General features: G+C 34.4%; 1 protein-coding gene across 2 annotated transcripts; it reads right to left on the bottom strand.

The window, feature by feature from the left end:
• Positions 1 to 6,355: 6,355 nt before the first annotated feature.
• On the bottom strand, positions 6,356 to 10,447 carry LOC140745702 (uncharacterized). Of its 2 annotated transcripts, XM_073077599.1 has the most exons (4): positions 10,303 to 10,447; positions 9,687 to 9,765; positions 8,508 to 9,306; positions 6,356 to 7,518 (listed from the first exon to the last, which is right to left on the bottom strand). In XM_073077599.1, the coding sequence occupies exons 2-4, from the start codon at positions 9,757 to 9,759 to the stop codon at positions 7,410 to 7,412; spliced, it is 981 nt and encodes a 326-aa protein (XP_072933700.1). In that variant the 5' UTR covers positions 9,760 to 9,765; positions 10,303 to 10,447; the 3' UTR covers positions 6,356 to 7,409. The 2 variants fall into 2 exon arrangements, with proteins under 2 accessions (XP_072933700.1, XP_072933699.1); XM_073077598.1 differs by lacking the exon at positions 10,303 to 10,447 and having other exon boundaries at positions 9,687 to 9,850.
• Between the last annotated feature and the right edge of the window lie 1,593 nt (positions 10,448 to 12,040).

The raw sequence follows: 12,040 nt of genomic DNA, 5'->3' as shown, positions 1-12,040 counted from the left end.
TGCTTAACAAATATTCGCGCTTGAATATAAATAAACCAATATTGTTCATATTTTTACGATTTATGGTGAAGCTATTGTTAATAACAAAATAAATAATTACTTACATGCCATAAATACCGCACATATACACATTTCGCGGCGTCACAATTCGCATAACGGGTAGATTTTCAGTGTCTATAGGCCAATCATACGCCGGCATCTCTATTTTTTATTATGCCTCTAACACAGTGCTACTATACCTTTTCCAAATACAATAAATACGTAAGACACCAAAACGTGCGCGAATAACGCAGCATACAACATACAAATGACCATGAACACACTAAAAATAGAGAAACAGCTAACATTCCTATTTTCGTCTACTTCTGATACTCGTACATTCATATTGCGTAGATTTCAGTAATCGTGCATGAAAATGGGTTCATTGACCTAATTTCTTAAAAAATAATCACTTATCATGAATCGTAATAATTCGAACGATATGAAACCACTGGCGGACTAGGTTGTGGTCCGCCCCGGGCACTGGTCCAAGTGAGCCTCCAAATGTCTACAATTTCCCTTCTAGAGATATATATATAAATATATATATATATATGTCGCAGGCAGTTGAGAATATAATTCGATATTAAATGGGTTTCTGTTCAAAACATTGTAATTAGATTATAGTTTTTAAATAAAGAACACTGTATTAACTTTACGATAATTTCTGAACGAATATTTGATTTAATCTTAATAATTCAAATTTGGAACTGTATCGAGTAAACACTTGACGAACGCCATTGAACAGAGCTGTTTGGCGGGAATTAGGGGCGTGGTCTACCCCTATATAAGAGCTCATCCTGGCTGATGCAGGCAGTCTATCTTCGGATAAGACTCATGAAAGAGCTCTGCTCCCAACAGAACTGTTGGTTTACCTGGTACAGTCTAGCACTGTATATTGCATAAGCGGAATCGCTAACGCGATACCCTATGCTTTAGCTGTATTGCTTGAACAAGGCGATAAGCTATTTTGGGTGGACGTGTGGCCACTATACGAACACATAGAGCTGAGGCTCTGTTCGTCTCCATTCGGGTGGTTGTGTAACCACTATACGAACACATAGAGCTGAGGCTCTGTTCGTCTCCATTCGGGTGGTTGTGTAACCACTATACGAACATAGAGCTAAGGCTCTGTTCGTCACTATTCGGGTGGCTGTGAGGCCACTATACGAACATAGAGCTAAGGCTCTGTTCGTCTCTATTTGGGTGGTTGTGTAACCACTATACGAACATAGAGCTAAGACTCTGTTCGTCGCTATTCGGGTGGCTGTGTTGCCACTATACGAACGTAGAACTAAGGTTCTGTTCGTCATTATTCAGGTGGTAGTGTTGCCATTATATTAACGTAGAATTAAGATTCTGTTCGTAACTATTTTAACTTTATTTTACTATTTGTACACCTGTTATTATATTGAGTGTTGTCCTATCCTGTAAGATTGGTGTGTAAATAAACCTTTTGATTATTATTTATGGTTATTTAATCCCTGCAATATGGGAATTCCTAATCCTGACATGCCTTCCTTGGCTCCAGATCCTACATCAGAAGTGGGATCGGGACAAGCGCAGGTGTTGCAGGCTAAGGATCCATGGCTTGCAATGTTAGAACTTCAAAGCCGTAACATGGCTCAATTAATCGAGGCTATTAAAACGCCTACTACCCCTGCGCCTATGATACGCTTGCCCGAATTTAATCCTGATTTACCTGATTCTAATGCTCGAGCTTGGAGTAATACCGTCGATGTATGTCTGACCGAGAAACCGCTTCAGGGTGGACCCCTTATTATTGCTCTAAGTAAAGCCCTAAAGGGCAGTGCTGCCACATGGCTTTCCCAAGTATCGTACGCAGGTATGACCTGGTTAGACTTTAAGAGTCTTTTTATTTCACGTTTTGAGGTAACCGAAACTGTAGCCGCTACTCTTATTAACCTCCAAAATGGCCAACCAAAAGATAATGAGTCTATAGCTGCGTATGCTGGTCGTTTAGTTTCCACACTTACTTCTAAATGGAATAACCTGAGTATAGAGCAAATCGCCGTTTCTACCGTATTAGCACATGTTTCCAAGTTTGATTCCCGTGCTCACCGTTTGGCATTTACTAGCCAAATAACTGATAGGCATAAACTTCAACAAGAGTTAAGTGTTTTATCATTTAGGAAGGCTGAGAAATCCAACCAGTATTCTTCGAGCTCTCCTTACACATCGGCGCCAAAGAAGGTCATCTGCTTCCACTGTAGGGAGTCGGGGCATGTAGCTCTGCGTTGCCCAAATTCATCCGAGAGGCGACCGGATGGTACGAGCAAGGCTGATGGTAGCCAATCATCGAGTAGTCAACCAACAGTTAAACGAGTAGAAGCTTGTAAAGTACAACCTGTCACGGGTTTATTTAAGTAATTTGGTGAGACACTTTAATTTTGTTATAATTCTGGAGCTGAATGTTCTCTTATTAGTGAGTATTTTTCTAATAAATTATCTGGCAAATTTATTTTAAACATGACATTGTTAAATTAATGTATTTTAGACATTACAATTTTAATTTTTAATTAATTGTTAAAATCTTTGAATAGTAATAAATTATGCTCATGACCGTGTAAGAAAAATGCCTGAATGTCCAGTTAGTGTTATTGAGGACGTCAATGATGACGGTAATGATGATAATTGTTCTTTCACTAGATATATTATAGCTACAATTTACAAGATGTCTATCTTGACTCTTGTTCTGGTTGTCTATCTTGACTTGACGCCCATGGGGGTTGTCTATCTTGACTTGACGCCAATGAGGGTTGTCTATCTTGACTTGACGCCAATGCAGGTTGTCTATCTTGACTTGACGCCCATGAGGGGTTGTCTATCTGGACTTGACGCCAATGCGGGTTGTCTATCTTGATTTGACGCCAACGACGGTTAGCTATCTGATATGTCTGTAACAGCTTTAATTATAATAACTATTGTTTTTAGAATGATTTATGATGGATTCAGGACTTTTTCTAACGAAAGTTAATTATTTTTATTTAGTGGTCAGAAAGGCCGATCGGTATTTACCTGAATATGTTTTAGACCCACACGAGGACGTGTAAATGTCAGTTCTGGCCGTGTCGCAGGCAGTTGAGAATATAATTCGATATTAAATGGGTTTCTGTTCAAAACATTGTAATTAGATTATAGTTTTTAAATAAAGAACACTGTATTAACTTTACGATAATTTCTGAACGAATATTTGATTTAATCTTAATAATTCAAATTTGGAACTGTATCGAGTAAACACTTGACGAACGCCATTGAACAGAGCTGTTTGGCGGGAATTAGGGGCGTGGTCTACCCCTATATAAGAGCTCATCCTGGCTGATGCAGGCAGTCTATCTTCGGATAAGACTCATGAAAGAGCTCTGCTCCCAACAGAACTGTTGGTTTACCTGGTACAGTCTAGCACTGTATATTGCATAAGCGGAATCGCTAACGCGATACCCTATGCTTTAGCTGTATTGCTTGAACAAGGCGATAAGCTATTTTGGGTGGACGTGTGGCCACTATACGAACACATAGAGCTGAGGCTCTGTTCGTCTCCATTCGGGTGGTTGTGTAACCACTATACGAACACATAGAGCTGAGGCTCTGTTCGTCTCCATTCGGGTGGTTGTGTAACCACTATACGAACATAGAGCTAAGGCTCTGTTCGTCACTATTCGGGTGGCTGTGAGGCCACTATACGAACATAGAGCTAAGGCTCTGTTCGTCTCTATTTGGGTGGTTGTGTAACCACTATACGAACATAGAGCTAAGACTCTGTTCGTCGCTATTCGGGTGGCTGTGTTGCCACTATACGAACGTAGAACTAAGGTTCTGTTCGTCATTATTCAGGTGGTAGTGTTGCCATTATATTAACGTAGAATTAAGATTCTGTTCGTAACTATTTTAACTTTATTTTACTATTTGTACACCTGTTATTATATTGAGTGTTGTCCTATCCTGTAAGATTGGTGTGTAAATAAACCTTTTGATTATTATTTATGGTTATTTAATCCCTGCAATATGGGAATTCCTAATCCTGACATGCCTTCCTTGGCTCCAGATCCTACATATATATATATATATATATATATATAGGTTAGGTTAAATGAGGCCTGGTGAGAAAAGGTCCATGAGGCCCCCCAATCTAAGAAGTTTCTCATATAATTTTTCGCCCCGGGGGTCCCCCGAACCCACTTGTCCGCCACTGTAGGGAACCAATATAGTTTGAGAGGGGTACGTTATCGCTACACCTGTTTCTACTTTCTAGCATAGCTACGTTTCGATGTGTATAGATGTCAGATGACTTACATGTCTTGGATCCCAGTTGTTCGGCATCAGGTAGAACTGCAGTGATCACTTACAATTAGGTGAATGTATGTAGTACATGCTTATTCCATCTTATCAAGAAATTTATTCATCCTATTTCAGTCTTATTTAGGTTAGGATAAGAAATACAATAAGCGTGTATCTTACACACGTAACTTATACTTCTGTAGGCATATTTAACAATGAGTGCATATATCAAAGTTATAGGATTTACGGTAATCACAAAATAATCGTAATTTTAAGATAGCAAAAACACTATCGTAATCGGTCCAGGAATTTACAAACGAAAAACTGCTACTTAAAATTCCCTATAACATTTTAGTTCTATATCTAAGTTGAGAGGTAGTTTTAAGTATGTTAGTGTACTGGTTTAATATTATTAAAAATTGGTCAAAAAAGGTAAAGAAAACACCTTGTTACTCAAAAATCAATTTATTGAAATTCTAAAACCTTTCATACACATTATGTGTAATCAAATCATAATTAGCTTAATTAAAATATATACGTACATACATGTACCAAAGAAAAAAGCATAAAAACTTCTTAACTTTCATGTTAAGTCATTTTAAAATCTATATAAAACAGTGTAGAATAATAGTCTAGAATCATAGATATTTATCATGGAAATAAATCATCCAATATTTTATCCATGATAAATATCTATGATTCTATATATTAACACGTCATAATATTAATAAAAACGTGCACCTAATTATGGGATAATGCCGTTTTGATAGTACTATAATATTGATAGCATAAAAATATAAAGATTTATGTGTTTTACATCAATACAGGTCTATGTCTGTGATAATGTATTGAATAGTATATCTTATACGAAAATATTACCCACATTAGTTTAGAATATGTTCTATAATTATACAAATTACAAAACTTTAAAAATCATAAAAAATGTACAAAAAACAAACAAAAATTCAACCACTGAAAATTCAAACTTAAAATTAATTCTAAAACCATAAATTCACTGAGTTTTTTGTGCTTTCTTGCAATTGTGTACTTGTTTAAAAATTCATAAATCATAAAACTATATTTCATATTTTTTTTAAGAATATCAACATCTTTTATTTATGCTGCAAATCAATATAAAGTGACAAAAATTACAATTATACAATAATTAATGTTCATTTTCAATATGCCATGTGGCAATTTGTTTACGAAGAGATTTTTGGTACCTGCTTTACCCATGTTTTTATATATAAAATGTCAGTTTTATATTTTTTACATATTTTTGTAGTTAAATCAATTAAGCAATACAAAATAATAAGAATACAGAAATACAATAAATAATCATAAAGCAAGAAAAAATAAACAATTGCTTAATTTAAGTCAAAATTACCTTTTTATGCCAGAAATTACTATACCATGCATTTATACAGAATATTATTTTAAAAAAGGTTATTTAAATTTATATACATTGAACAAACTGTTTTTTGATTAATTATTAGTCAAATGATTAATGAGAAATTACCAGTCATTATTCGCTTGTAAATTAGTCAAAGTTTAAAAAAACATTGTAAATTGGGATTGATTAAAAAATATAATGAATAAGAGGAATATAGCAATATTTGTATACTTGTCTCACTCACAAACTAGAGAAAGAAAGAGAAGCAAACAGAAATGTCACCATTTTGGAATACAATCTGTTCCAAAAGAAGTAAGATTATACATTATTGAAATATTATTGTTAATATACCAAGAAACTAGACAAAATATAGGTACATTTATTACAAGTATTAAATACCATATATAGTTTTAATTATTCGTCACACATAATTTAGAAGGGTATACAATTCTTACATTGGTCAAATAAAATTATGAGTCAAATATAAAAAATACAGATATCAAATTCTTATATTCAAAGATTTAAGTAGTCAGTAGTTTCATATTGGTCAAAAAGTTAGTAAAATATATAAAAATATGTCTTAAATATTGTACATTAATTGTATTAAAAATAGCTGTGATATACCATAATTTTAAATTAGCATCATAAAATTATGCATTTTTACACATAATGGAACTTCTCTTCTCAAAAAATAGATAATATTATTCTTGAATCTTTAAAAATATGTGGATTATCAGATTATGTGTTATTAAGTTTTTAAACACATTGCCTACTTTCCTGTCTTAAAAAAAAACTCAACAGAAATTTTCAAATTTCCTAGAAAAAGTAACAAGCCTACTCCTAATGTAAATAATCATTCTTTTGTTGAGAAGAGTATTAGAAATCTTTTATAATTTATCTATTACAGTACAACGAGTATTCAGTAGTCAACAATTAAAAAATATATTAAAAAAAGTAAGATCTACAAACAGAATGTAATAGCAATTGTTTGTATCAACCTATGTTGAGATCATATTTAAGTTATTACAGAACTAAAATTAGTTTAAGTATAGTCCGCGCCAAACGGCTAGTCTGCTCTGAAGTTGTTGCGAGCATGTGTAGTCATTCAATTTGCTATGGTGTTAAGATTCATTTCTATATTCAGAGCGGACTAGCAATTTTATGCGGACTATATATAACATTATAATCTCTAATAGCACAGAGATCAAGTTTATTATTATTATCACAAGATAAACCAGAGGGTTACTACCATCTCTTAAAACAATATTATTTTAATCATACTTTTAATTTTCTTACAGAAAATTGAACTTTTTAAGCCAAATATAACAATTTCAGTTGGTTTTATACAATGGATAAGCGAAAAATTAATAAAAGCTTAAGTTTGATCAACTGTGTATGACGGAATATTTTACTGTTTTAAGGAGGAAATAAAATTTTCCTGAACTATGATTGTTTTTAAAAGATGGTGGTAGGTAGGTGGATGGTGGTAGGTTTATACAATACATAAAGTTATGGTTATCAGGACAATTTTTGACATTAATTTCAAAATTTAACAAGTTTCATGCAAAATGGCCACCTTTTTGAAATTCGTCCCATTGTTGTTAAAATAAATATGTAGCCCACAGCGTACACTGAGCCTAAAATGAATACGATACACCATATTTAAATTGAATAAAAATTAATACCGACGCCGGCCATTACTCTTTATGCGGGTATTCTTCAAAGTGATAGTGGTAGACTGGAGTGGCCTCCCGTTGTTACTGCTCCGGAGCACTGGGCAGTATGTACTGGAAATAAAATAACATGTCATGAGTTAATAGTTTTTAATACTTTGTACCTAGATATTCTTTTTATTATCAAGGGATTTTAATTATTAGCACTAATATTAATTTGTATAACTGTGTAACTGTGTATAGAGAGCTTAGTGGTTTCAAATTCGAATTCTTATGCTCTGAAAGAAACAATAATGATATATTCGTATTAGAAATGAATTATTAACATTATTTAATAATATTGGGAAACTAAATGAGTGTGTTCTGTGTAAAAAATAACAGTTTTCAGAGACATGGAAGATCATCACAAAACTTGAATTTGAAAACTGCATTAAAGTTGGGCCAAACTCTTTACTTTGAAAAGATAATTATATTCTCTTATGACAATTCTTTTTTGTAAGATGTGAAAGTAAGCATGCAGTCCACTTGCTGGTAAATGGGTACTGTGGCTCATGGAAATCTGTAATCAATTCAATGTAGAATACTGGTCCTACGTGAAGATGATCACAGATATTTTGTCATTCTTGAGGACTAAGATATCTGTAGAGGCCTGATATGTAATCAACCTGAACCGGCATCAACACCCTTCCCAAACGAAACGCCTTTTTTTTATAGCATAGGAGTAGCAGACAAGCATGCAGTCCACCTGATGGTAAGTGGCTACTGCCGCCCATGGACATCTGTAATCAACCCCAAATAGGATTAGATATTCCTACCTGAGGTCGGCCACAAATGCGCCGCTACCCCTGAGGACTAAGCTGGAACGCCTCGATAAAGTACGTCTCCCTTACCACATCCTTCAAAACGGAACACAGCAACGCCTAACACTGCTGTTATTAGGCAGAAATAGGTATGGCGGTGGTGCCGCCGAAGTCGAACCACAAAGAGTTCTACCACCTTCAAAACTCCTCCTTCATAATAGGAATAGATGTGGCAAAGATATCTTCATGTTCAAACTTTACTACCAAATTTGTTTTGAAAATCAATATGTCAAATATACTTACATAGTATGAGCATTATCCCCAGATGCGCCACAAGTAGCACATACATGCGACCGTAGAATCGGGCAGGTAACAACAGTTTTACCATCCACCTTCTCCTTAACGCAATGGGTCATGTACACTATTGGTGTCTCTCCATTCTTACGGCAAAAAGTACACATCTTCGTTGGTCCAATCTCATCACTTGACGAACCTGCTCCGAAGTTAGGATACTTGGATTGGGGAGGACTGGAAAAATTAGAATTGTATCTTAGTGGGTTAAGTGGTGGGTTTGGGGTTGACCACGGTGGTGATAGACGGGACATGTTGAGAGGATTGGATAAGATGGGAGATCGGAGCTGAGTAGGAGAGAAATCAGACATACTGAGGTTGGCTGATCTGTGAGGTGTCGAAGATGTTGACCAAGACTCTGCCAAATTAATCCTTGGTTCTAATTTCAGTAAGTCTAACGGTTTGCGGTCTGGGAATAATTCATATAGATTTTTCTCGTAGTTCTCCGGTGGTGTTTCAGACAGCGACTCCTCGTGTGACCAGAAGTTAACATCAATATCCACTTTTTCTACCGGCGAAATCTGTTGAGTTTGTTGGGAGTTACCTAGTATCTTCCTGCCCAGTATAGCCCGTTGTCTTCGGATGGTAAATGTGGTTTTAGGGGTTTCTGCTCGTCTGGGGAAATCTGGCCGGAATAAGTCAGAATAGGATTCCGGAGATGTGGAATCTGTGGAGCTTGAAGATCTATTGACTGTGGCAGATTGGTGAGGAGACTGGTAAGAGCTGAGAGTGTATGGTGTTGGTATGTCATCTGAAAATAAAATATACTTGAAATAACGTTAAGTAGATATGAAAATAATAATTATATGAAGTAAATACATTAAAAGTTAAGCTGATGTGAAAATTATGGTGTTTCATTTTAAATTAAAACGTAAAGTTAATTATAATGACAATTTTAATTAATTAAAAGTTATGCACCAATATTACGTCATCACGATTCGTAAGACATCGCTAAATATAAAAGGAGATAAAAACTTTTAAATAAAGTTCCATTAAGTACATAATACTTGATTTATTTATTACCTTTATTAGAAGTTTTATATCGACAATTTATTGTGCTAATCGGGATCGAATGACTAAAGAACTAGATGATTATCAGCACTATTAATTCATAATTTAATATTTTCTTACCATCTTCAATCCTCGGTCCCAAGAGACGTTGCATCTCTGTCATATATTCCATCATGCTTTTGGAAGGGAACATTTTTCTCTGTAATCAACAATTAACACTTTCATATATTTAATTCCAAACATAATTTCGTAAATGAACTTTTTATATACATTTTACACACGTATCGTAAGGGGCCATTTTTATCCCATTGAGAAAATGCCGGAACTCGGAAGCGTAAAAAATTAAATAACTTTTAAAATGTTTTTTGCACAATAAGACGTCAAAAATAGATCACGAAACATATTTTTATTTGCACAAATTGTTATTAACAAAAACATAATAATTTAGCAAAATCTAATCTATAAAATAAAAAATGTTAATTAGATTCATATTAGATCAGTAATTAAATTCCTGTAAGGAGACAGTTTGAGACACTGCCATAATTTAGTTTTAATAATAATATTTTAAAAATAAACCACGAAAAGTTAATTAAATTCTTACATACAAAAATACACTGAATTTAATACTTTTACTGCAAAAAATTTATATTTTGTTGAAAAATGTTTTTTATTTAAGAGAACAGCAATACAACAACATAATTAATTATGAAATGAAATTAAATATACAGAAACTTACCTAAAGAAACAGAATCTGGTATTTTTTCTCGAATTTTTTGACACATCTTTTCACGACAACTGCTAAAGATAGAGTGAAATTTTGGAAAAGTAATAAAATTCGGCATCCTTTGCTAAGCCTGCTTTTCGGCACACGCACAAAGGATACCGCCAAGTTTAGGTTTAGTAGGGGATTTCCCGATCGGTAGTGGGTTCGATTTCGTGTACTCAAAAAAACATTTTTATTTATTATATTGGATACAAAAGTAAGCAACTTATTAAATTAAAAAGTTTAGTTATCAATTAATTTAAAAATACAAAAAATATTTTTTTATTTTGTGAAAACATACAAGATGTTTTTTCAAACATGAAATTAAAGTCCCATCCAATAATTGCAATCCAATAATGGCGTTCAAGAAAATATGTAATGTTCAATTTAAGAAATTGAGTAATAAAAAAATAGGAATCGTTAGTAAAATTACATTCAATTATCATATTATTATATATAGAATTTAATAAGACAGGATTGTTATTTTTTGTATTCGTTTGTCTAATGTAAAATATGTAAAAAGTGGATGTTGATGTAGCTCAGGTATTTAGATGTATGTTTACAAACTAAAACTTTAACCAAGTTGTATTTCCTGACTTTAGTTGAACTTCCTTGTGTCAGTATACTATTTTTTGAAGGACGTTTGATATTTATAACAGACTTTATTCCATAGAAGGTTGAAGGTGGTAGAACCCTTTGTGATTCGACTCCGGCAGCACCACCGCCACACCTATTTCTGCCTTATAACAGCAGTGTTAAACGCTGCTGTGTTCCGTTTTGAAGGGTGTGGTAAGGGAGACATATTTTTAAGAGGCGTTCCAGCTTGGTCCTCAGGGTTAGCTGCGCATCTGTGGCCGACGTCATAGGTAGAAATATCTAATCCTATCTGGGGTTGATTACCGATGTTAATGGGCGGCAGTATCCACTTACCATCAGGTGGACTGCATGCTCGTTTGCTACTCCTATATTATAAAAAAAAGATACATGTTTTCATTCCAAAATCCTTGATGTAGCTCTTCAAAATACTTTAAATCTTGGTGGAAACGGTCCCCTTGTTCGTCAAAAAGTCCTAAGTTTTGTTTCGAGTGCAGAAAATGAATCTTTAATTATTTGTTCAAAGCATTAGTCACTCCTCTGGTGTTGTAAATGTCCATAGGCGACGGTGACTGCTTTCCACCAGGTAGCCCGTCTGCCTTATCGTTAGGTATAAATAAAAAAATACTCCCATCTGTTGAAACTTTTTTAATAAATCGTTAAAAAAATCTTTGACTTCAACACCAATTTCATTGTCTTCTAGTATATTTTGCACTCGAATTACTGGGAGAAACTGGATGTGGTAGATCATTCGAATGTAAAATGGGCTTAGGAATAGACGAAACTTCGACGTATTTAATATCTTCCCTTATTTCCTTTATGACATTCCCAAGTCTTCGTAAAAGTGTAAACGTAACTCATGATAACTAGGTTTTCTACATAGTACTTTTTTTTTGTTTACAAGGGGGAAACCTTCAAAAGGTACCCTATGCCGTGGGAGCGACACGGGGTTATGTGGGATTATTACCGCACTAAAACCCCGCGGTGGTCGTCCTCGGCGCTGCGAAGAGGACTCCGGGATCTCCAAAGGAACGCAACCGGAGTCCTCTCTACATAGTACTGGTGAATCAAATGGGAGAAGGACGTTTATCGTATTATCCTGATGACGTATTATGCT

This window comes from Epargyreus clarus, unplaced genomic scaffold (genome assembly GCF_041222505.1).
Source record: "Epargyreus clarus isolate Ecla_fem2 unplaced genomic scaffold, WU_Ecla_fem_2.2 ptg000011l, whole genome shotgun sequence".
In the NCBI taxonomy this organism is placed as follows: Eukaryota; Metazoa; Arthropoda; class Insecta; order Lepidoptera; family Hesperiidae; genus Epargyreus; species Epargyreus clarus.
Note: the sequence above shows the minus strand (reverse complement) of the source record. Positions and strands in the feature narration are given on the sequence as shown.

Excerpts from the sequence above, each read along its gene's own strand:
- LOC140745702 (XM_073077599.1), bottom strand. The coding sequence starts at position 9,759 with ATGTTCCCTTCCAAAAGCATGATGGAATATATGACAGAGATGCAACGT. Across the intron at positions 9,307-9,686 it reads GGGACCGAGGATTGAAGATG|ATGACATACCAACACCATAC; the intron begins GTAAGAAAATAT and ends TTTTATTTTCAG. Across the intron at positions 7,519-8,507 it reads GGGGATAATGCTCATACTAT|TACATACTGCCCAGTGCTCC; the intron begins GTAAGTATATTT and ends TTTTATTTCCAG.